Consider the following 24,814-nt stretch of genomic DNA (forward strand, 5'->3'; position numbering starts at 1 on the left):
GTGGGCACAGAAATGCCATGGTGGTGTCGAGCATGTCCTGTCCACAGTACGTCTGTGCAGTGGGGTGAGTGGGATGTTATATTTGCCATGCACGGGCACACTCCTCTTGCTGCACACAGAGTACCTGTGCAGTTTCACTATTAATTGCTCATGAGTTTCCTTCTCAATCAAAACCTGAGTTTTGCAGCAGAAGAGCTGACAGAGCTCAGGGTCCTGCTGTGTCTTGTAATCAGAGGTGTCAGCCACAGATGTGCAGAAGTCAGCCCTCTGCCGGAGCAGATAGGCCTTCCGCTGACTGCTGCGTCCTGCAGCCCAAGCCAGTTCCCCTGACAGAGCTGAGCACCCCTGAGAAATGAGATTTTCCACCCTGTGACATGGTCAGAGCAGCACCTGGGAAAGGACAGCCAAGGGTGCTCTTAGCTGGGAAAGGTGTCTTTGGTCCTTGCACCTCTGATAATCAAAGGCAGCAGAGATTTCCTGATTTACCCCAAAGAAAGGGACACAATCCCATTTGCAAGAGGATGAGCCTCACAACCTTCTGGCAGGGCTGGACGTGCTGACCCTGCCACTGCAGCCGCCCCCCCCCCCCCCCCCCCCTACCCCTCCGGCTGTCCCCTTGTGCTGGTGTCAGCCCAGGGCTGTTCCCTGCACTGAGCCTGGGGACAATATTCCTTAGGCAAAATATTACAAGGCAAAAATCTGCAAATGCCCTTCCAGAGCAGTGCAGAGGGAGCCATGTCATTGGGCTGGCAGTCAGGAGGGGACAAGGGCTGAGCGTGCCCTGCGCCTGCCAAAGGCCAAGTGTGGGAACCGGAGCAGAGCCAATGAGCAGTGCCTGGGCCGGAGACACCCCATGCTGCGCCAGCGCCCGCCTGCGGGCTCAGGTTTCAGCCGCTCCTGTTTGTGGATCTGGAAATACTGTGGGGACTGGGCTGTGCGGGGTGAGGGGCAGCTGCAAATGGGGCTCCTCTGGGCTAGGGCACGTGGCCCGTGGGGGACCTCACCAGCCCCCCACGCGGTGACACCAAAATTAAATGTGGCCCCAAGGGGACCTGCCTAAGGGCTTCTGGCTCGGTGGGCAGGGCTGGGTGGCCGTCCTGGTGGGCTTTGGGGAAGGGGCTCTGCAGTGGGGCAGTGGGGTGAGCTGGGGGCAGCGAGTGGGAGTGCACTCCCTGGGCTCTGCTGCTGCCCTGCCGAGCAGCCAGCTCCATCCACACAGGCTGTGAGTGGCCAGCACTGCTCTTCATGGGGCGGGCAGTGGCTGGTGATGCTGTGCCCCCACATTGCACTGTTTCTTCACTGGGCTCCTTTCCACAAGCTCTGCTGATTTTCCTCCTAAGCCCTGCTGGGCTCCCAGCTTAGCACTGCGCTTCAGCAGGCGGCACTGAGCTCAGGGACCCAGCATGGCTTTTCCTCAGAGCTTTCTGTGTCTGATGGCTCCTGAGCAACCGTGCTCACATTGCATTGGCACAGCTTCATGGCCAGCAAGGATTCACTGCTGCAGAAGTGCAGGGGACAATCCGCATGGCCGCGATGATGGCCCCTTACTGCCTGCAAGCCCCCAGCAACATCAGCGTGGAGCACCGTCAAAGACCTCGCGCAGGCACACAAGGGACTGATGTCCCTCCTGCCCTGTGTCTCTGCGTGCTGCAGCTCTTTCCCTGCAGCAAAGAGAGGAATGGATCTGCTCTGCCTTTGTCGGAGCCTGGCTCCAGTCAGCCTACTTTTGCATCCTGCTCTTCTCCAAACCTGCATCCTTGCACATGGAGCTGAAGTCAGGCTGTTACTGCAGAGGAAACCTACAGAGAGAGAAACGTGGTGGCAGAGGAACAAGAAGGGCTTGAGGATTAGCTGCTGAAACAGATGGGAATTTCCTGGAGCGAGATGCAGAGCCGAGCGGGGCAGGGAAGGCTCCTGTGCGGTCGCTCATGCCGCCCACCAGCTACGTGGGCTGCACAAGGAGACCACGATGCTCATGGCCTCCTCATGGCGGTGCCAGTGACTCACGGCGCTGTGGAAGCAGCACACGCAGCCGGGGCTGAGCCCTGCTCCGGAGCCCTTGACACCATGCACCGAGGATGGGATGGCAGCTAAGTAGGGCCCAGGGCACGCCACTCACCCTTGCCCCGGGGAGGCTGCCCTCATTGCATCCCATGGCAGGGAGCCAGGCCTTCCCCTTGCCTTTTGGGCTGTAGATCACCATGTGTGTCTCCTGCAGCAAGTCGTGGAGCAGTGACACCAGGAATGTTTCCTTGCCAGTGCCAACAGGAGCCGTGCCGTATGGTGTGTGTCCCTCGTGCTTATTGTTTCAATCCAGGCAAACTTCAGCTCTCGCACTGCACTCACAGGATCTGTCATGTCCCATCGAAGTCACCCCACTGTCCCTGCCTCATCTCTGCCTGCTGGGCTGCCCATGGCCCCAGTGGTGCTCTTTGCCCAGCCGCTGCCTGGCAGGTCCCCGTCACCATGCCACCAGCCCTGCTGAGCACCTGCCCCCCTGCCTTCCTCCCCCCCACCTTCCTCCCCTCTGCCTTCCTCCCCCCTGCCTTCCTCCCCGGGGAGCCCTTGGAGGGTGGTGAGGCCAGGGCATGGGCTCAGGAGCCAGGTGTGGAGGCAGCGGGTGCTGATGTGGGCCTGGGGCCCTGCATGGCTGGCCCTCCCGGTACCTCAGCACTAGCTCCAGCCAGCTCTATAAATAAAATCAGGCTGTTTTATCCCACCAAATAAGCTTTCATTGATTTTACCCATTCCTCCTCCTCCTCCCTCTCCTGGTCCCTTTGGTATGTGGAGTCAGCTGTGGAGGAGCTCTGGGAGCAGTCAGGCTGGCGGGGAATATGCCACCCCCCTCCCAGAGATAGCTGCTCTCCCCTGATATTCACTCACACTGCTCAAGAAGCAGCAGCACAGCTCCCTGGTGGAAGTTTGCTGGCTAATGATTTATTCATCTCCTCCTGCCAGTGCCATCACCAGCAGTGAAGGAGCCCCAAGCCCTGCGACACAGGAAGGAGGATGGGGAGCTTGGGGCTCACCATGGCCGAGGGAGCTTGGGGCGAGCTGACACACAGCTCCCTTCTCCAGCTGCTTAGCCTGCGGCTGTGCTGGTGGCTGGGATAAGGGGCCAGCCCTGGGGCTCCACATCCGCACCCCAGCCAGGGTGCAGGCTGGTCCCGGGGCGCTGCCTGCTCCCATGCAAGCGATGCTCAGGCCCCCCGGCTGGGCTGCAAGCTGCTCACTGCGAGCAGTTCCCGTGCACACAGCAGCTCCCTGTGCAGAGCCCGCTAGCAACAGAAATAATGCAGCAAAATTGCAGCTCGCGCTGTCTCCCTGCTGCTTGGAAGTGCCTGGAGAGCTTCAAAGGCCGCAAGATGCTCTCGTTCCCATCCTTTTCCCTGCTGCCTTCACCGCTCGCTGTTTGTGCTTTGGACCCCCCCCTTTGCAGAAGGGCACAGCGCTTTCTCAGACAAACGGTGACAAATTCAGCGTGGCGAAGGCTGCCTGAATCCTGCAGCGGGAGGTTGGCGGCCGGCGCGCTGCCCGCCCGAGCGGGGCTGTGGGTGACTCATCGCCATGCAGCATGCGATTACAAAGGCGAGTGCAGGCCCCTACTGTTTTGCACAGGTATCTGTGTCAGCTGGGGCTATTTCAATCTCTCCTGCATGCTCTCTTCCTTCATTAGGAAGGTAAGGAATAGAGTCATGTAGCTAATTTGCCTGCCACGGGGACGGGCTCGATATTCCCAGGAGCAAAGAGCCGGGGGTTTGGGTATTGCATCCGAATCCCCCAGTTGCACAACTGGGGGAGGAGGGAGTGGCATGCAATTGCCCACACGTTTTATGCAGTGAAGGGCATGCACACAAACCGAATGGAGGCACCAAGATGCATCGTGACTACACAGCACCATTTCTGTGAACTAAGCAACGGGCGGGGAGAATTTGGGGCTGTTATTATTAGTCATACTAATACATTAAAGAAGGAAGCATCAGGGCTGGGGTGAAGCTGTGTTTGGGAATGGCCTAGCTGGCAAAGCAGGGGGGGCACCAAAATAAATGGAGCAAGACAGAGTGCAGTAGCACGATTTCTCCTCCCTGCCAAAGCAGGGAACTGGGAGCTCCGAGGGGCTGCATGACCCGCAAGCTGACTGCACGCCACCCCCTGTAAAGTCACTAAGCTGAGCGGCGCTCAGAGAGTGAGATCTTTTGATTTCCAGAACGTTTGCCCAAGACTTCACTCATTACTCTTCCTTCTCTTCTCTGCAAGCAGGAAGCGGCGGAAGGCTCAGACTTTGAGTGGTTCTTGGCCGGGCTCCAGGCAAAGGGCTGCAGCCCTCCAGCTGCAAGCAGCACTCCCTGCAGGGCTTTAAGCAACCGGGGTTGTCACAGCAGGGCAGCAGCCACAGCACAGTCCCCTTGGCCACGAGCAGGGGCAGCTCTGTCATTGCACCACTGTTTCGTTCCCCAAAACTTGCCCATGCCAGGAGGTACATGCTGTACCCACCTAAGAAGCCCACCTGCACTGCTGCCTTGCCCAGCCTTCAGCAGCTTTCCCAGGGTGCTGGAGGTTCGCTCAGCTTCACCTGGAGGCTGCAAATGCCCTGAAGACAAGCAGTGTTCATCTCCCTGCTGGGCTCGGGGAGATGGGTGTGGGATCAGGGGCAGAGCCAGGGAGCGCAGGGCAGGGAGGCTGGGGGCACTTTCCTGCAGTGCCTGACCAGCATGGGGCTGGCCTTTTTAAAGCATGACTTTTAATAAAATCCAAGCTAAGCAGCAGCATCGTCAGGGTGATAAAAATAAAAAAGCAGCAGGGGTCACAACCCTCAGCATTCCCTGGGAATGGGGCCTGGCAGCGCTCAGGTTGGGCTCCCAGTCCAGCCTGACAGTGGCATGGGAAGGGGGGGAAATGTCCCGTGTTGGGCAAGGCTCCTCATGCCAGAGAAGGCAAAACCTGACTTTTTTTTTAATGACAGGTGCACTTCTTGCATACAATTGTTATTTTCTAAATGTTTAGTAACTTTAATTTCATTTGTTGCATGCATAAATGAGCAAACAGGACATATACAAATGTTGAAAAGTAAACTAGTTTGTTAAACTTCATTAAAATAAATTATGGAAATACCTAGATTAGAATGGACCGGTATCACATTAGCAACAGTGATAAAAAACGTTTATCCATACAAATCTAGCTCTTTGAGGCATGGCTTTGACAGCATGCGTGGAGTCAATACAGAAATTGTGGCAATTGGTGGCATCTTTGTTTGCCCAGAGCCGTGGTTGGTCACAGGACAGTTTTCCATCCTGGGCTGATGACCAAGCTGAGATCTTCACCTCGAGGTTGTCTCTGGAGGTCTCCTCTCTCTGGCTAGCCCCTGCCAGCCATGTGCACAGCACCAGCTCCCCAGGCCCAGCCCCATGATGGCAGCACACTGGGGGGGTGCAGAGGAGTGGGAGGCTCCTTGGGAGAGCCCAGCCTGGCTCCCATGTCCCCACGTCCCCATATCCCCATATCCACATGTCCCCATGTCCCCCTGTACCCATGTCCCCACATCCCCACAATGTCCCCACAATGTCCCCACGTCCCCATGGCATTGAGTGTGCCCCCCTGAGGACTACTCGCTGCTCCCTGCAGCAGGGCTGCCACTCTTGGCAGGGCCCTGCAGGGGCAGGGTGCCACTCCAGGGCTCCTTTCAAGCTCCATTTCTCCCTGGATTTTCTGGACCAGCTTTATTTGCAGGCGAGAATCCTGTGATCGGCTGCATTTGAATGCTGCTTCTCCTGGGCACAGCATGGCCATATCTGGGACAGAACAAAACCAGCATTCATGGGTGGTCATTGAAATTCCCAGCAGCTGTCCCATTCCCTCACTGCTCACAGCCACACGGGTGGGTTTGTCCCCGGGCAGCAGACGAGCTACATCTTCAGGGAAGCTCACCTGTGAGCAGCATCCCTCCTGCTCCCTGCTGCAAACAAGAGATCGGGTCTGGGGCTGCCGGCACATTCCCAGCCTTGTTCCTTCCTCGTCATCTTGCCTCGTCCCCCAGGGCTGTGATGTGCTGTGGTGGCAGCCACGGAGTCAGCCCCCAGCACTGTGCCTCCTGCTCTGATGGCACAGCCCCAACCCCAAGCCTGATGCCATGGGGCTTTGGGCCACCAGCAGCCCCAGGACCTGAGCAGCAGCTGAGTGCTGCATTTTCAGATCCCAACGTGGAGGAGGAATGGCTCGCAGGTGGCGTGGTTTGGGTGGGTTTGTCCCTTTGGTCGCACAAAGGTCCCCATCCTCAGCGGGGTGCCATCAGGTGGTGTCCCAGGTGGGGACAGGTAGCTGTGGCACAGAGCTGGTGGGAACACGCTGCCTGCGAGCCCAGCAGAGCTGCTGCTGCAAATGAGTTTAGTGGCCTCAATTTAATTCCCACTTGTACATGTTAAAAAAAAAAAAAAAAAAAAAAAAAAAAAAAAAAAAAAAAAAAAAAAAGGAGGAGGAAGAGGAGTGAACCCTCAGAAGCACATATCCTCACAGCCCAGCCGGGATGGGCATGCACGAGCCATGTGGGAAGCAGAAGTGGGATGTGCCCAGCCCAATGTCACTGTGCTGAGGTGGTGGCACACATGGGTGCTGCAGGGGGCCCAGAGGGACACATCCTGCCCACATCCCAGAGCCCCACACGCAGGGGCTCCATTGCCTGTATTTGAGGTCCTTCACCTGTCCTGCTCTGTGAGTTAATGGTTTGATTTCTGATCTGATGCTCCTGTCCCTGATGACTCAGGCATGAGAACTGCAAGCAGATAAGAGCGCAGAGGCCTGGCCAGAAGGATGCTGGTGGCTGCTCAGCACCAGGAAGCCCCTGGGCCTGGATCCTTCCCAGGGGATTCCAGAGATGCTCCCAGCTGCACAAGTGGCCCCGTGGGCATGGAGAAAGCAGCAGCTCAGGGAGGCGCAAACAGAAGCAGCGGGTGCTGGTAAGATCTTGGCTCTGCCCCGTTATGGCTGTGCCATCACCCTGAGAAGGGCACGGGATGCTTGTGCTCCATGTGAGCTAAATGGGTGGCACGGCAGCACCTGGCCCTAGGGAGCCCAAACAAGACACACGTTTTATTAGGTATGGGGCAGTTTTTTCCTCTTCCCAGTCATTAGCTTCCAAGTTCCTGAGCAGAGCTCTCTGCAGCTGGAGGGATAACATTACAGCTAGTTAAAAAAAAAAAAAAAAAAAAGACAATTTTTTTTTCTCCTTTCCCAAATCCAAGCATATGAGGTGCTAGGTGCAAGCCACAAATAAATCCCATGTACCTTGACCGAGCTGGGAGATAGAAACATGGGAAATGGCTCCTACCTCCACTGCTCCGACCTGGGGCACGCGTCCATCCCTGGGCTTCCTTCTCGTTGGGATGAAGCAGCAGGGGAGTGCTGAGTCTCTGCGTCCACCCAGGAGCAGCTCCATGAGCAGGAATTTATTATTATTATTATTATTATTTTCCCTCAAGGCTTTATTTTCATTGCAGGAAATGATGTGCGGGGTGCTCGTGTGGTGTCCGCTCCCCTGGGACCAGAGGCCGGGTGGGAATCCCTCCCTGGGGCTGCTCCAGGCACTCACTGAGTGGAGTGGCCAGCCTTGAACTATTCCTATCACGTTCCATCTAGAGACAGAAATCTGCCTGCTGGCTTTACAATTAAAATTGAAATAATTTGATTATAGGGCTTCATTAGTAAAAACAAACAGCAGGCAGCCTTCCTTCCCCTCCCTGCGCCCTGCCCATCCTTTCCTCCCCAGGGTGTGTTTTAGGTAAATGCTAGCCAGGATGTGGGCTGAGCACACAGAGGGGATTTGTGTCTGCAGCCTGTGCCCATGGTCAGGAGCAGCTCTCACAGGGCACAATCCCACAAATCACCCCCTTCGGGCAGGGGCACCCCCTGCTCCCCCAGCCCCATTGGGCTTCTGGTTTCCACTTTGACTCGATTTGCTCTGTTTCCTGAATCCCTGCAGTGACTCATCGCTACACTCTCGCTCCAACCTGGATTTCCCTTTGCCTGGATGTATTTTTCCTGGCCGCAGCTGGCTCCTGCCTGAGGGTGAGAGCAGGCTCTGCGGATGCTGCCTGGTGGCACACTGAGGTGTTGGCGTCCCCAGAGCTGCGGCAGTGATGGGGGAAGTAATTCAGTTAACATCCCGACCTTGGGAACAGGCTGTGCAGGCCCCAGGAGGAGGAATGCTAATGAAGGAGTGCTCACAAGTCCTGTGTTCGGTGCTAAAGGGGAGCCAGGGCTGCTGGCAGTGCTGGGTTTGTCTAGCAGCTGGGATGTATTGTGGTGATTCAGCAGCAAGGTGGGAATTACGCCACATTTTTTTTTCCTCGAGGTGCCTGCAGCTAGGAGAAGGCTTTGAAATGGCTCCTGGCACCTCATTGGGGTGGTTGGAGGAGGTGTGTGTACACAGCAGGCAGCCCTGGCTGCCTGTGAAGAGCCCAGAGCCTGTAAAAGGCAGGGTGACATGGCTGTCCTCAGTCAGGAGGGGCAGGGACACAGCTAGGGACGTTCCCCTTGGTGCTGGGATGAGCTTCTCCATCTCCATCTCCCACCATCAGTGTTTGTTCCAGCAGGAAGCTGTGCAGGGGATTCCCCCAGCACTGATGGGAGCAGCCAGCTGAACAGTGCTGCCTTTGCACCCTGGGGGCCACCAGCACCCCAAGGACACCCCAAGAGGCATTTAGGATGCTCTTGCAGCCCCACGTACTGCTGTGACAGCCATGAGCAGCTACCGAAGGGTGCAGGAGTACCTCAGGCTGTGGGGTCTGCCCTTTTATCAGCCTGGCAGCTATCACCAGATGTAGCAGGACCGTGCTCACCCTACACCCCTCACCATGTGCACCAGCCTCTGCTCTCCGGAAAGTCCCAGGAGCTTGCCTGCCAGCATAGTCACCCTGGGGACGGAAGAGTCTGCAGGGACTTGCCGGTGGCTGCCAGGAGGGTGAAGCGCCCACACCAAGGGGCAAGGGAAGTCCAGTTGGGGCGGGGGGGGCAAGGTGCATCACCCCAGGACCCCCGCCAGGGACTCTGTGCCCGGGGACGCTGCGGGGGCACAGCAGGGACAGGGGCGCTTGGTGTGGTGCGGGGCCAGCAAGCTTGACCGGCTACCCATGGTGGGCAGCACTGCCTGGCTGCTCCAGCTGGATCACATCACACTGGGGACAGGCTGGCTTTGTGGTGGCAGAGCCCCGGGGGTGTCCCCCAGCTGATGGCATTTGGCTGAGCTGCAGCAAGGGGAGGTGGCATGGGTTATAGGGTTACGTGAAGGTGCAGGGGGAATGGTGGGGACAGCACCCAGGCTGAGACAGGGCTTTGCCTCCTCCACATCCCAGGATGAGCATGTCCCACCCCAGTTTCCCTTTGGGATGAAATTTTTAACTAGATCAAGGGTTTAACTTTATCAGTGTCTGGAAAACATCACTTTTTTTTTTTTTTTTTTTTTTTCCGCCCCGGGGCAAAATATGTTGGCTGCACAGGGGGGGGGGGGGGGGGAGGGGAGAAGGGGGAGCAAGCTGGGAGCCCCCCGCAGCCCTTGCACATCCTCCCTCCAAAATTGCTGGTTGCACAGATCCAGGCGCACAGACATGGAGCAGCTGGCATGTCCTCTCCCACAGGGGATACGGACTGCCCTCCTGGTGGAAGAAAAGCCACCACAAGACCTCTGTGTCCCCTCCAGGGGACATCCCCCTGCTGGCACTGCAGACCCCAGCAGCCCCCCCAGCCCTGTAGAGCTTTGCACAGCAGCCAGGCCTGGAGCAGGAACACGATGATTTATTATTGCTATTAAGGCCAGTGAATGGTCCCTGCTCATATCCTGGTGGTTCAGCAGCAATCAGTCACCGTGTGGCGGGGGGACAACCCCGCTCTCCTGCAGTGCCAGAGCAAGGCTCCAGCAGGGCTCCAGGCGCCTGGCACAGGGAGCACCACCTCCTGGCATCCCCCAGGGCATCCAGAAGGCAGGCAGGGGGAAAGACAGGGTCCGCAGCCCCCATCCCAGTGCTGTGGCACGGTTTCACGGCCAGCTGAATGCTGGGCGCAATGTCCTGGGAAGGGGCTAAGCAGGAGGCAAGGGTGCACAGCACTGGCTGGAGGGTACCAGCAGGCACAGCACTGCTGTGGGGCTGAGCCGGGCACAGCTTGAGCTGGCAGCTCATCTGGCAGCGCCGTGACAGCAGGGACAGAGGCAGCAGCCAGCTGCTGGCTGGGAAGGAAGGGCCTTAATGATGGTCTGTCTCAGCAAAGGTAGCAGAGCATGAAAGCAATTCCACACTTTATTAGACAATTCAGGTGCTGGCTGTGCAAGGCAGGAGCCAGCAGCGCTGCTTGTGCCTCCCTTCCCACCTCCCAGCCCCAGGGCCGCACTCTGTGGGGCTCAGCCCCCTTCTGGCCCTGCGGGCAGCTTTCCCAGCAGGTCCTGGGGGTCCTGCTTCCCCTGGGCCACCCTGCTCCTGCATCCAGCCCCCCTCCCTGCACACTGCTGCACGTTTCCTTCCCTCCTTGCACCCTGGGGTGTGGGGATTGGTCAGGGTTTGGGAACCCCAGCTTGGGACTTCCACGGATGCTGCTCTCCTCTTTGTGGTGCTGGCTGGACTGGGGTCACAGCCATCCCTGCCTGCCCCGGTGTGCCCAGCTGCAGGCAAGCTGCAGCTCCTACCCTGCCGAGCCTCCTGCTGTGTCCCTGGGGCTGTGCATACCTGGGCAGGGAGATAAGGTAAGGGCAGAGCAGAGCCTGAGCAACCACCTCCTGCCTGCACGAACATGGCTGTGCTGGCACCCTGCTCCTCAGGGACACATCTCTTGCCTCTCTCCTCCCACCTGAGCAAGGGAATGGGGGATGCTGTTGTCCTTGGGGCTGAAGCAGTGAGCAGAGGAGCAGCTCTGCACCTCCCTGAGCATAGGGCTGGATCCTGCACACCAGGAAGATGGGGCAGGGTATGTCTGCAGCTTGCTGCCTGGGGCTGCCATGGGGACGAAGGGAACTCCTGCTCCGCAAACCATCCGTGCTCATGGAGCTAACACAATGCTACGCCAACATATCGGCTCTGCAGACCCTCCCAGGGCTCTGCACCCCTCTGTGCCAGCAAGAAGCCCCGTGTAACCCACACTGGCCTTGCCTTGACCACTGCCCACCCCACAGCACACAAACAAGAGGGCCAGGGGCCAGCAAGTCAGATTTGATCCCTGCTGGCACACCCTGCATGTGGACACCATCCAAATGCCTCCATGTCTAGGATGTGAATCAGCCCTAGCGCTGCGCCAGCACCAAACCCCTTGCAGGGCAGCGGGCAGGATGCAGGCAGCAGCAGCCACCCCGCAGAGCCCTGGGCACGGCAAGACCCCAGGCTAGGAGCGTCTGCCACAGGCACAGCCTTGCTCCAATGCCTAACCTTGGCCCCGGCGCCTGGCCAGGAGCCGTCCCTGCCCAACACCCCCCTGTCCCTGGTCACAAGCACGTTCTGCCCACCTGGCCAGAGCATTCCTCCCAGGAGAGCGTGTCCTCGCCGTGCTATTTAAAGGCACTCTTGTGCCCTTTATTTTTCCTTGTGGTTAGGCTGGAAGAGACCTGTGCCCTCTGCTGACCCTGAGGCTCGAGGCTTGGGGCAGCAGTGAGTGCAAAGGGTTTGGGAAATATTCTGGGAGAAGTGAGAGACGTTGGTGCTCCGCAGCCTCACACCATGTCCAAAGGGCACCTCCCGGGGACAGAGCCTGCAGGTAAGGTTCCATAGCCATAAAGGTTCGGCCCAGGAATAGCTGGTACTGCAGAGCCCAGCTCACCCCTTGGGGCTGGGAGAGCAAACAAGCAGCACCAGCTACCTCCCCTCGCCCCTCTGTGGCACTGCAGCATTGGCAGCTTGGACCTGAACTACCTACGGACAGTTCCATCTCATCACCCCTAGGAACACTTTTCCCACTGACACAAATTTTAACAAACTCCTGCAAACCTGCAGCCACCTGCTGGCACTCCTTCCTGGAGCCTTCCCTCTATGTCTCCCAGCAGTAAGCAAACACATGTGGGACATGCTACACTCCTGCCTTCCTGCCCTCATGCCCATAGGCACAAAATATGTCTCCCCACCTCCATGCCTGTGTCCATGTCCCCTGGGGCATATCCTGCTGCTTCCCCAGCCTGGGACCGTGCAGCCGCCCCCCTCCAGCATCTCTGTGATGAGCTCCTCAGGTGCCAAGCGGATGGCTCTCATCTGAGAGCAGCATGAAGCCTGTGCCCTGGGGTGCTGGGCTGGCGGTGCTCACACGGGCAAGCTCCAGCCCATGGGCTCCTGCATGGGGACTGTCACCAGGTAACTGGAGGGCACGTAGCCCCTCTGGCCGTTCACCTCCACCAGGCTCCACTCCGTGCTGCCCTTCTTGTCATGTGTCTCGAGCACCACTACGGGCTGCCCCGCCTGCAGGCTGACCTCCTGCGGACTCCTGGCAGTGAAGGAGAAACCAGCGACCACCTGCAGAAGGTGAAGGAGGGGAGGGAGCCCTTGCTGGGAACAGGAGGCAAGAGGGGAAGGGACAAGCAGGGCAGGATCTATAGGAGACACAGAGGCTACTTCTAAGAGGGCAGCACAGTCCTGCCATCAGTGGAGGGACGGTGGGGACCCCTCTAGGCATCACTCGCTTTGCTCTGTCCACAGCAGGTCCCAGCAAGGCAAATCCCAGCTGTGCCACTCCTGCCAGGCACACAGCTATATGTATGTGATCCTGCGTGCTGGAAAAGCAGGTCCACATCCCCACCCGCGTGCAGGGACAAGCACCGAGCTAGCAGGGTCATGAGGAACAGCCCCGGGGGTGTCCCCCATTCTCACCTGGAAAGCCGGGGTGAATGTGGCCACCTGGGGCCTGGGAGCCTCAGGTGATGTGTACGAATGTCGCCTTCTGTCTGGGACACTCGCTGGGGTTGGCGTCTGCATCCCGGGCTGCTGGCTTTGCACTGGTCTATAAGGCTGCAGTTTGCCAGCAGGCACAAACCCTCGGGGACCTGGAGGACATGCACACACACATCATTCAAGCAGCCCTGCTGCCTGGCACATGTAGGGCTTGCTGGAGGGAGGATAACCTGGCTATTGCCTTGCATGGCACAGGAGCCCTGCTTAAACTGGCCCATTGCTAGGGAACATCCAGCCGCAAGACCCAAATAAAGGGATTTTAGGATGTTTCTGCGTGCACAGGGTTCTCCCTTCCCAGCCGCAACAATTCTCAAGTGCTCCCTCAGGGAACAAATGGGGAAACACAAGGTTTAGAGCTAAAGGCTACAGGTGTAGCTGGCAAAGCAGAGCTGGGTTTGGTCTGAGCCAGCTTCATCCAAGCTGAGAAAATGGTTTGGATTTGGTTTCTGACCCTGGTGCCAAGGCAGGGAGAGCCTCCCCGCAGCGCTTGCAGTACCTCCAGCATCCACCAGCCATCTGCTCATGTTGCCCTTGGTGTCAACGCGTTGCAGCAGAGCCACAATCTGTCCCCTTTGCAAGGTCAGGTCCAAGTCTTTACTGCCGCTGACGTTGCTTGTCACTTGGTAAAGTTTGTCTGGGCCGTGTTTGCTCACGAGGGAAAGGACCTTCCGCTCCTCAGCAGGGGTCAGGGACTGGTGGGGAGCAAGGGACACAGGAGCACTTAATCCGACATGCAGGAGGCTGAGGTGCTCCATGTGCATGCTCCATGTGCACACTGTGGGTGCCATGACCTCCTGTGCTGTTGTCTGAGCCAGCCTCCCCCCAGGAGATGTCCTGCACCACGCAGCCTCAGTCCTGCTGGCCCAGAACACCCCTCCCAAATCCTACCTGTGTCATGGGGCTCGGTGTGACTGTTTCAAACGCCTGGGTGAACGTACTGAGCTGGGCACCAGCCTGCTGCAGAGTGTCCTCCACCAGCCTCCAGAAAGTGGGCAGAGGCATGTGGCCATGGGGCATCTGTGAAGACAGACCCTGAGGTCAGAGGGGCCCCTAGGGACGCACAGAGCTTCAGGTAAGGTCAGAAGAGAAGGAGAAAGATGAAAATAGGTGACAAAGCAAGAGAACAGAATGCTAAAGATACACCTTGCAGTTGAGATCCAGCCCCTTTCAGCAACAAGAGCTGCTGCCCTCTGGCTGTGAGCCCTTGGGCTGCACCCAAAGGAACAGTCCTGTCCTGAGTCCCCAGCCTGTAACACTGCACCCTGAGGGACACAGGAGGGTCTAGCTCAGGGCTCTGCAGCACAAGCCCCCAGGCCGAGCAATGGGAACCCAGCCCTACCACTGGGGACATGCCAGCAGTGCCTGAGATGTGGATGCACCACTTCCTCGTCTTTGTCATGGCTCAGGCCAGGGCCACGCTCACCCCTGGGCTGAGCCATCGCTTGCCAACAGCAGGCTCATGGTGCCTGTGGGGTGAGGCCTCCCAGGAGGCATCTCCCAGGGTTTGGGGGCCCAAGCGATGCTCCTTCTCCAGGCCAGGAGCTCTCCTCTTCCTCCTCATCCTCCTCCCCCTTCCCAGCACAGAGCTCTCCAAAGCTCAGAGAGAGTGCTGATTATCCCAGCACTACATCAATAAATTACTAGCGCTAGCCTCCAACAGAGAACAGGACAGTTCCTGGCAGTGAAGAAGAGAAAATTTAACTTTCCCTGGCCAATGGGGAGGAGGGATCACTTACAAGTGCTGGACAGGGAGCTGCGTGCCTGCAGGGCAGGCTGGGGACGCAGCGAGCCCTCAGAGCCCTCATGGCCCAAAGGCAGATCAGGCTCAGCACGTACGCCAGCATGTGTCCCCACGCCGAAGAGCCTCTCTCACCTGCTTCAGCTCCTTTTCTGCCTCGTGCAGGACCTCTGCAGCCAGGTCCTGGTGCAGGATGCAGAGGGATCCCAGCACCTGCCCCAGGAGCTGCACAGCCACCTGGTTGAACTGCGGGAGCTCGGCCACAAGCAGGGCATTGATGGCGAGGTAGGTGTTCATGGCGGCCTCCTCGTCATACGTCACACTGCCCAGCTCGCTCTTGCGCTCCTGGATCTCCTCGTAGTCCAGCAGCTTGTCCAGGCGCTTCTTGACCAGCTGCTGTGGCCCCACCAGCATCTCCGAGAGGCTGCAGAGGGGCTGCCAGACCAGCCTGTCCAAGCGTCGCTTCTGTGGGGCAAGAGGATCCAAATCTCCATGTGAACCCCAGCAGGCCCAGCCGTCTGCACGGGGCACTATCTTGTGGGTTAGGAAAGGCCTGGGGGACCAGTTGGAGGGCTTGTGTGGAGTGGGGAGCTCCCAAGGTGTCCTTCCCTGCAGGCACATGGGATGCCCACCAAAGCAGCCCCTTGGTAGAGCAGTCACACTGGCCATGACAAAACTGGGGCTCCACAGGCCCCCCAGGGCTGCGCCTGCTGGTGAGGACACTCCCTGCACTGGGGCCACCCTCAGCTCCTGACTCCCCTGCCCCTGGAAATGCTTGCTTGTGACCCTGAAGGAGACCCGTGGGGAAGGAGCACTCACAAACTCGGGGAAAACAACATGGTGGAGGTGCTCTGCGAGGCGGTGGTACTGCTGGGCTGGGCCCTCCTCCATCTGCAGCTCTCGCTTGTGCAGGGTGGGCACCAGGAACACCTGAAAGGGAGGAAGTGATCGGGGCTGGCCTCCAGACGCTGCCCAGCACCAGCCCACCACGTTCCCCTACACCCATGTTCCCAAAGGCACACCGCTCTGACACTTGGGTTTGGTGCTCCAGCAGCTTGGGGCTTCCTTGTGTTTGTGTGCAAAGCATTTATGGAGAGCATGAGGGGTGGGAAGGGAAAGGAGACCTCTCCTTTGTCACCCTCCCTGCCACAGAAGGAACTGGAGATGGAAATTCAAAAGGGATTAACCCTGTGAGCAGGAGGTGGCAGCTCTGATCACTGCTCTGTGTGCTGCTCCCCAGCCCTGCAGAGGTGCTCGTGGCAATGTATGAAGCAAGGTTTGCCTCTGCTTTGTGCTGGGGACACAGACATGCACAGAGCCCTGCCAGCCAGCATGGGGAGAGGCCAGGCCACCCCTGCCCTATGGGAATGTCTTCAGTGACTGCAAGAAGCTTTCAGACAGAAAGAGATGTGGCACACGTGCAGCCTGATTTGGGGACACTTCTGCCTTCTGCTTCTTAATGCAGGAGTTTCCAGGCTGAACAACATTTAGCACTTTCAGCTGTTTGATACCTAGCAGTAATGATCAGCATAAGGACTGACTGCTCCCAATAAACACTTTACTGACGATGCCTTTGTTTTAACCTCCCCTGGACAGGAGCGATCCTCAGATATTGTGCAAGCCCACAGCACGACAATTTATTTTAGCTGAGAGCTGCAAGTCCCTGAACATCTCCAGCTGCTGTTTCCTTGCTTGGAAGTGTTCTGCAACCCTCTGAAATGCATCCTGAGGCCTGGATGGGGCCAGTCCCCTGCAAGCGGTCAGGGTTTTACCTCTAAATGTGCCACATAGGATGCCACATTCTCCTTCAGCACAACCACACTGGATGCCACGCTCTGGAACTTCTCCTCCAGATTGTCATATTCCTTGTCCTCCGTCTGCAAGACAAGGGGCAGCTTGTCCCCGGCTCGGGCAGGCCAGGAAAGGGTTCAGGCAGGGGTGATGAAGCTGGGGGATAGGGAGGGGGAAACCCTGAAGGGCTGCAGGAGTTTGAAAAGCACCAAAGTCTGGGGTGTGTGGGATGCACGCGGGAACAGGGCACTGCATGGGGTTGTAGTGGTGCTGGGGAAAATGCTACAGCCGCAAGCAGTGCTCCCTGCCACTGGGTTTGTTTGCTTTTGCTGGGATGCCCAAGGATCTGCAGGGCTACTGGAGGTCAAGGCACTCCCCTGTAATGCCTGCAGCTCCCACGGAGACAGGCAGGGAGCTCTGTACCTGCATTCCTGAGCCTTGCAATGGGGCAGCAGGAGCCACCCTTAGGTCACTTGGCAGTGGGACAGGGGCTCGTATGGCAGCACAGTCCACTGGGTGTCAGCATCGCCCAGGCTCAGCTCTCCCCACCTTCGGTATGGGAGGCAAGTGCCAGAAGCAGCCAGAGGAGGGGCAGCGTGTGCTGGCCACAGATGGGTGGGCTCACACCTTGCTCACAAAGCCGGCCTCGTGCATGAGGAGCCGGCTCATCCGCGTGGTCTTCTTGGCGATGGAGTGGGTGTTGAGGCGAGCCAGGCGGTCCCGCAGCGTCAGGTGCTCAGCCTTGTTGTATTTGGTCGCTGCCTCAGGGGAGACATGATGTGGGGAGGGAAAAAAGCTGGTGAGGGGCCAGGCATCCCCGGGGACCTGGCACTGGCTCTGCAGGGGAACGGGCAAAGGGTCTGCTCGCACAACTGCCCTCCCGTACAGCATCCACAGGACCCTGAGGGTGCTTTATTCATTGTTCATAGGACAGCAGGGACCTGAAATCCTGCCCACAGCTCCTGGCAGACACAGATAAAACCCAGCACAGCAGATCTGGCTCGTGCTGGGTTTGATGGGTGTGCTGGCATTTTCACTGCAGACAGATGTGTCCCTTTTCCTGGCCCTGCCTCGCAGCCCGAGGGGCCTCGGTGCGTGCTGGGGCAGCTGGTTGGAAGCTGCTGGGAATGAGAGGAAAATGAGACAGGGCTGGAGAAGTTGTAAGAGCATCCTCAGCAGCCTGGCAAAGCAGGGAAACTGTGAGGTGCGAACAGCAGCGAGGCTGGGGCTTATCAACAGGATAAGCACAACCCACATCAAAGAAGGGCAGCCCCAGGGAAACCAGAAAGAAAAGAGTTCATGAGTTCACGTTTGTGGGGAGCTTGATTTCTACTGTCCCAAGGGCAGGAATGTTCCTCCCAATTCCCCAGCTTGCGGAATGCAGGCAGACCAGTTCTGTGCTCCCCCCTCGTGTCACCCTGCTCCTGCAGCTTGGCCAGGGTGGCATTTGTCCGAGCAGGACCAGCGGTGCCTTGCAGCCCTCTTAATGAGCACAGTGCCAGGAGCTGCCAGCACACCGCCCCTGCTGCAGCTCCACCAGAGGGCAGGAGGAAGGGAGAGCTTGGACTTGAGCAGGAATTAACGCAAAAACACCAGGACATGACCGGGGTTGGACTGAGGCTTACCAGGCACCGAGTCCATTGCTAGTGCTGTGCCCCCTGCCCTAACCGTGCCCCCACTCACCCACTTCTCGCTGCCGCTTGTACTCGTTGATGTTGGCGTTGGCCTGGGCCATGGCGCTGACAGCTGCAGCGATGGCCGGGTGGGCGCTGGTGCTGGCAGGGGTGTTCTCCAGGATCTTGCCCAGCAGCAGCGGGTATTTGGTGATCCTCTGCACCGGCATCACCAGGAAGAAGCTGAGATCCGAGGCACTTGTGTGAGGCCTGGCGAAGAGGGGAATTTTGTGAGGCCGATGGGAAAGATAACCCCTCCTGCCCTGCTGCTTCTCCATGCTTCTCTGCAAGCATTTTAGGGAGAAAACAGAGCCTTTCCAGCACCAGGAGAGATTTGCTGCCTTGGACGTGCAGGTAAACTGTGCCTGCAGCCCTGGTGGGGTTTCTGACCATGAACCCCAGCTCCCTAGCCAGCTGTGCCCCCCCCGGGCAGTGCTGGCAGGGGGTTGCTGTCCCCCCCAGCCCTGAAGGCAGTGCCAACCCCAGGAGGGTTTCTGGCCTCCCCAAAGAGTGCTGGGCTTGTCTGGCTGCCAGGCACAGGGTGTGTGGGCAGGGCCCCCTCCTTCCTGCACAAACGGCCTCAGGAGTCATGTCAGCAGTGCTCCAAGCAGCAGAAAACCCCAGCGGCTCCTCCGCTGCCATTCCTGCTGCTGGCAGTGCTCGTGACCATGCTGATAGGACAGGAGCAGTCCCCTAGGGCCAGCCTGTCTCTCTGGTGATGCCGGGGAGTGCATGCCCTCTGTGGGCACAGCCCTTTGGATGGGAGCAATGTGGGGGTGAGGAGCAGGCAGGGGCTGTGGGTACCACCCCATCCCTTGCTTTGGGGTCTGCCATAAGAGACCCCCAGGCTGTAGTGCCAGTTTGGCAGGTCCCATAGGATACAGGAGAGGCTGCCAGCAACTACAGCAGACAATGCCATGACGATCCTGCACTCAGCATGGGTGCGTGCTCCTGGGCACCAAGACGGTACCTACACAGTTGCATTCAGGGTGTCCAAGATCTCCTCCTGCAGCCTGGGGTCCTTGCGGTAGCTCTCCACCAGCAGGAGAGCATGCTCATAGCTGGCGCAGTAGACCTTGTAGACGGTCTCCATCTCCTCCTTGAACTCCTGGAACAGGGTGCCTGGGGAAGGAGGGCCAAGCTGGAGAGGCTGCTCCTTTCCCATGGGAAGGGGTCTCGTCCCGCACACTGAGCCAGCTCTGCACCCCCAGGCACCTCTTCTGGGCTGGGCCTGATGCTTTCCCCAAGCACCTGCTTTCTGCAGGTCAGAAATCCAGCAGAGGCCCCTGGCTGCAGAGGGACCACTGGCATGGATCTGCTCTTGGCACTGCCCCACTTACTGATGCCCAGCAGCTGATCGTGCTCCTGCACAGCTGTGGCCTCAAGACCCCTGAGGAACCGTCTGGAGAGGTGAAGGATGTCATCGATGTTGGAGAAGAGTCCTTCCAGGTCAAGATCAGGCAGCTGAAAGGAACAAAGTTGCCCCATAACAAGTCAAATAGATAAGGTGGAAGTGGACCTTGCATCCCGGAGTCATGCCCACCCTCCCAAGCACCAGCGTCCTTCCAGCTGCCTCACATGACATTTGAGGAGCTGGAAATGCTCCATTCCAGGAGACATCTGGAGATACTGAGAGCTGGCTTTGTTCCCAAGCAGGACAATGAGGCCTTTCTAACATTACAGAGGTACCAGTTAGAGCCTGAGGATGGCTGTACTGGGTCAGACGTGATGACCGTCCAACTCAGGACCTTGGCTGATGGAGTCATCTGGGGAGGCTGGGAGGACAGGGTGAGCAGGCCGTGACCTCACAGTCATGCTCAGCACTGGCCTTGCCAGGATTTGGGTGCCTCACCGCTCTCGATGGGCTCGCCCTACAGTCCCCAGCCTCAGCACAGGTGCTGACAGCCCCCTCACCTGCTTCTGCCGGAGGTGTGCCCGGATGTCCGACAGGCACAGCTGGAGGTTGTGCACGTAGCTGGCCTCAGTGGTGATCAGCTCCTCCACAGCCAGCCGCTGGCTGAGCTCCATCCTCTCGCAGAGCGTCACCTCCTCATAGATGTGTGCGTCTGGGTCATCTATGCCCTTGGTGGGCAGCTCTTCGGCATGGGGGCTCGCCATGCTGGTGGGATGCTCTGCAAGGGCAGGCTCAGGTCATGGGCTGGGCAGGGACTGTTCCATAGGGTCTGGCTTGGTGCCCACGCTCGGTCCCCCTGTACCAGGGCAGGGAGCACATCCCTGGGCACGTCCCCGGGACACATGCTTGTTGCAGAGGACACACAAGCTGCGGTGTCATACTCCAAAACCATAAAACCATAAATACACTGCGGGTGAGGAGCAGGCTGACTGTCAAGGGCAGGCACCCACGTGAGGCAGGCGGGGACTTGCCGAGCACCCATGCCCGAATTCCAGCAGCCAGGAGCAGCCCTGGCTGCAGGCAGGGGACTGCAGCAGCACCCCCAGCACCAGCTCTGACCCCCTGGCCCAAGAGCAGCCCGGGGCTTCAGCGCCTCCGTGCCCATGCTGGCGCTGCCCGGGCTGGCTGATACTGCTGTGGCAGCGCCTGGCGTGCTGCCTCGCATTCAAGAGTCCTATTCAAAGTACAAAGAGTGTTTTTGCAGTGCCTGAACAACAGGCGTTTCTGTACTAGGCAGAACTGATTTACTGGGGGGGGGGGGGGCGGGAAGAAGTGGGCGAAGGCATGGGTGCCTTTGCCAGAGGCTCTGGAAGCCCCTGGTGCTTTGCACCATGGTGTCTGCTCCAGCTCCCTCTGCCCACAGAGAACAAGTAAAGTGGAAGCTGATTCATGGCATTTCCCTTCCTGGGGAACGTCCCCTCTTCGTGCCGAGGCCAAGGAGGAAGGTGCAGCTCTCAAGGCAGCACAGATAGTGCTGTGACCTGGCAGCACAAGGCAGGAGGCCTTGAGAGAGAGAGAAACAGCCTGGCCCACGCCAGCACAGCCCCCGGCATGCAGCTGCGCGGCACCACGGTCCCATGGGTGTGGAAAGCGCCGAGCACCTGCAGGGGAGCAGGGGGCTGTGGACAAACCGGAGCCTCTGCTTGGGGTCTGCTCAAGCAAATAGCGGGCAATGTGGCTGTGAGCACTGAGTAGCATGGATGCTCCTGCCTAGCAAAGCCCAGAACTGCTCTGGAGGAGCCCTGGGCTTAGTAAGGGACATATGCTGAGAGGGAAGGCATAGCACCTCTGCCTGCCTCACAGAACCTCACTGCATGAGCAGGCATCCCTGCCCTCTGCTCATCGGGTATATCTGCATGTCGGCTGTGGTGGGGCATGGAGAGCAGGGTCCTGCATCCTTCTGGGTGCCATGGAGGTGCCCAGTCAGAGGGATGCCACCAAACATTGTTAAACAAGCGAATGGCTGGGGATGGCAGAACTGGCTGTGAGCTCTGCATGGTGCTGGGCACGCAGGTGTGGGGACCAAGGTGAGGGCAGAGCTGAGGGTCCAGCCCCGCTCTCTGACCCCCACCGCTGCCCTGTGCTGGCTCCCCTGGGGCTTTGGGGTGTCACCGGTTCCTACGCCAGCTCCTGGGGTGTCACCGGTCCCTATGCCAGCATCCCTGGGGATCATTCCCAGGCTGAGGGAACCTCTCCCCCCCCCTCCATCTGACACCCCGGAGGAAGAACAAAATCCAAACTCAGCAGTGACTGGACTGCCGAGCGGGCTGATCCCCTGCTCCCCTCCCTGCCTGCCTCCCCCAGCGCCCCCCCGGCTTGTAGCATCCCTGCCCACTGCTCCCGGGGCTGGCAGCACCCCGGGCCCAGCACCCTAAATCCCCCCCCCCCCCCCCCCGGGGGGGCAGAGCAGGGCCGGCTGCGAGCCCCCGGCTCCCCCCGGCTCTTACCTGCGGCCGAGGCAGGGGCTGGTGCCGGGATCCGCGCTCCCGCTGCTGGGGGGGGGGCGTTAATGATAAACCCACTGCGTCACGGCGGGGGGGCCGCGGGCGGGCAGGGCCGGCCCCCGGCGAGGGCTGAGGGTGCCCGGCAGGGTCCCGGCTTCCCCAGGAGCTAGGGGCTTCGCGGGGCTGGGAGCAGAGCCTCCCCAGCAGCTGTGCACGCAGCGCGCCCGCAGCAGGCGCAGGCTTCCTCCGCTGCAAGCAAGCGCAGCCCCGTCCTAGTGTCCTCTGCTGCCTTCGCTCCTGCTGCCCTGTGTTCCCGGCTCCGAGCCTGCTGCAGGTGCCCGGCCCCCCCCCCCAAACCCCCCCCCTCCCCGCCCCAGCGAGGTCCCCGCGCCCCCCCTCGCCCCTCCCCCCGGGCTGGGGCATCCCCTCTGCTCCGCTGTCAGTGCCCTGCTGCTCAGCCGCAGAGAGGGCTTGGAGCAAACAGAAACGCAGAAACGAAGGAAGTGGTGCCACAGATTGCGCAGCTGGCAGCCACAGGCCTTTGGTGTTAATTTTGTATATATACATATTTATTTTTTGCTTGCACCATGCTTGCAGCCCTGCAAACAAGCTATGAGAAGGCAGAGCCTGATGCACAGCCAGCTGCCGCAGCCTTGTGCTCATCCCCAGCCCAGCTGCGGGAAGGTGATCCAGCCACACTGGGACTTTTCCACATTGACACACAGCATCCCAAAAGCAGCACAGCAGAAAGGGTTCATGCATCACCTTACGGAGGGGTGCACCGGGGGGAGACACAGGCACAGGAGCACGCAAGTGACCCACACACGGACAGGCAGTGAGGGCTTTACCTGGCTGGGATTTTGGGGACACAGGTGTTCTTCCTCCCCTGTAGCAGCAATTCTAGCCTTGCCCAGGTACCTGTGAAGCAGTGAGGTGCCCGGCCAGGTGGACTTTGGGCCAGCATTGCAGTGCTGTCACAAGTTTCCTGGCTCCATCCTTGGGCAGGTGCAATGACACCACGTCCGACAAAGCTGTCGCCCCTCAAGGCACATCACCACCTCTCTGCCCACATCAGCATCTGCTGCCTTACCATGCCAGGGCCTGGCACAGGCTCCCCTAGGTGCGGACAGAGCCCTGTCCAGGCAGTGCTCCCCTCCCGGCTACGTCTCTTGCCCCGACAGGCTGGGGCAGCAGGGCAGCTTTCCCGGTCACACACTCCGCCTTGGCTGGCTCACACCATGGGCGTTCCCCCTGGCACGTTTTCAATTCCAATCCATTTTTTCAGATGCTTGGTAACACGGCTCAGGTGATTTCTTTGCAAGACCGCCATGCTGCCGAATTGTTTTCCCTGGCGTGAGCAGTTTCCTTCTTGCTTCCCTCCCATCCAGCTGGGCTGTGTGGCTCCATGCGGGTGGCTCTGTGACAGGTATCATAGCTCTGTCACCACTACAGGGCTCCCTGGGGAGCCAGGAAGGTGAGGGAGTGGGCTGGCTGCCACCGCTGGGCTCTGGTTATGAGGGAAAAGCCAATAGGTGAGGGCTAGCCCAGCACAATTGTGTTCCCACGTTTGGCACTCCCATTAAGCCAATCTGTAGGGCTCCAGTGCGCTCTGTCCTCATGGCCAGCCAGCCCTCAGACCCTGCAAACACAACACCCAGTGAGCTTGGAGGGGGAGGCGCATGGGAGGGAGCAGTGCGGAGGGGGCGGCAGGGCAGGGCTGCCTTCTCCTGCTGTGCACCAGATCGGTGCAGCCTCGCCACACGCCTGTTTTTCCAGGAAGCTTCTCCCAGAGCCACCTCCACCACTGCCCGGCCCTGTCACACCCTCTGCTGCTTGGGAGCTCAGTGGCTGGTCCGGGACAGGGTGATGCCCCTGTGCGGGGTGATGACAGCCCGCTGACAACTCGCCCCAAAGCTGTTTGCTGCCGATGGCTCAGAGTGCAGGGCTTTTTTGAGCTACGCAAAACTTTAAAGCTCAGGCTGCTCAGTGAACGCCAAGGCCATCAGGGGGCTCTCTGGGAATGCAGCAGACATGCTGTGAGTTAGCCAGGGCTTGCTCCGAAAACAAACACAGCTTCCAGCCATGCAAAGTGTGACAGCTCTGGGTATGCCCAATACCAGCAGGCAGGAGGTTCTGCTCGGAGCGGCGTGTTCGTACATGAAAGTTGTGTTTCCTTTATTTAATGTTTCTCCATTATTATTGCTGTTCTTTGGATTTCTTTCCCGTCTTGAAAGGACTTCACGACCACATGCTGCTATCAGCCATTCATGTTGGAAACAAAAACACTTGGAAAAAAATAGCTTGCTCAAGAATGTGCTGGCAGGTGTGTCCTAATGGCAGAGCTTCCTCCCACACCGCAGGTTTAGGAAGTGAACTTTGCCTCCAACACCACTGTGTGTGTGTACTGTGTAAGCAGGGGATTCGAACCAAGGTGCTAGGAAGAGGAGAAAAATGACGTGAAGCTAAAGGTCTTCCTTATCTAGCTGGTCATCAGAAAAAGCATCACCTGAAAAACCACATAGATACCATTCCATATAGATGTCATTTCATTTCCTGCTTCTTCCCCTTCCAGTTGATACAACCGGTACTTAAATCCACCACGGGAGCAAGGAGGGCTTGGCACACCTTCTGCTGGTACTGACACCCACATGGCTCACTGGGCTGTGCCGAGGGGCTGCTCCAAGCAGGCAGCAATTGCCTTAGCTCCAGCGGTCAGAAAGGAGCTGCAGGCTCCAGCCTTGTGCCAGCAGGTCACTGCTTCCACCATGAGGCAGAGGAGAAGCTAAAAATAAGCAGATATAGAACTTGATCCAAGCAGAATAAATTGAGTCAGCTCTTTATTTCTGGGG

General features: G+C 58.8%; 1 protein-coding gene and 1 long non-coding RNA gene across 3 annotated transcripts; one reads left to right on the plus strand and one right to left on the minus strand.

The window, feature by feature from the left end:
- Positions 1–887: 887 nt before the first annotated feature.
- LOC118157905 lies at positions 888–9,616 on the plus strand. Its single transcript, XR_004746741.1, has 4 exons — positions 888–899; positions 1,136–1,139; positions 2,903–2,914; positions 9,515–9,616. It is a non-coding gene; the product is annotated as an uncharacterized LOC118157905 (long non-coding RNA).
- Positions 9,617–11,225: 1,609 nt separating this feature from the next.
- On the minus strand, positions 11,226–23,192 carry LOC118157904 (rho guanine nucleotide exchange factor 37-like). Of its 2 annotated transcripts, none has more exons than XM_035312442.1 (13): positions 22,814–23,192; positions 20,022–20,239; positions 19,448–19,571; positions 19,082–19,229; positions 18,118–18,317; positions 17,062–17,192; positions 16,416–16,520; positions 15,463–15,573; positions 14,779–15,108; positions 13,794–13,922; positions 13,402–13,597; positions 12,825–12,997; positions 11,226–12,470 (listed from the first exon to the last, which is right to left on the minus strand). In XM_035312442.1, the coding sequence occupies exons 2-13, from the start codon at positions 20,223–20,225 to the stop codon at positions 12,261–12,263; spliced, it is 2,061 nt and encodes a 686-aa protein (XP_035168333.1). In that variant the 5' UTR covers positions 20,226–20,239; positions 22,814–23,192; the 3' UTR covers positions 11,226–12,260. The 2 variants fall into 2 exon arrangements, with proteins under 2 accessions (XP_035168333.1, XP_035168334.1); XM_035312443.1 differs by lacking the exon at positions 22,814–23,192 and adding an exon at positions 21,969–22,014.
- Between the last annotated feature and the right edge of the window lie 1,622 nt (positions 23,193–24,814).

Source organism: Oxyura jamaicensis (genome assembly GCF_011077185.1).
Source record: "Oxyura jamaicensis isolate SHBP4307 breed ruddy duck chromosome 13 unlocalized genomic scaffold, BPBGC_Ojam_1.0 oxy13_random_OJ106582, whole genome shotgun sequence".
Lineage (NCBI taxonomy): Eukaryota > Metazoa > Chordata > Aves > Anseriformes > Anatidae > Oxyura > Oxyura jamaicensis.

What these genes read in the sequence shown, in the direction of transcription:
- LOC118157904 (XM_035312442.1), bottom strand. Translation starts at nt 20,225, where the DNA reads ATGGCGAGCCCCCATGCCGAAGAGCTGCCCACCAAGGGCATAGATGAC. An exon ending in GACACCCTGAATGCAACTGT is followed by an intron (nt 18,318 to 19,081) that starts GTAGGTACCGTC and finishes CCTCTTCGCCAG; the next exon opens with GCCTCACACAAGTGCCTCGG. An exon ending in CCTATGTGGCACATTTAGAG is followed by an intron (nt 15,574 to 16,415) that starts GTAAAACCCTGA and finishes CCTCCCTTTCAG; the next exon opens with GTGTTCCTGGTGCCCACCCT.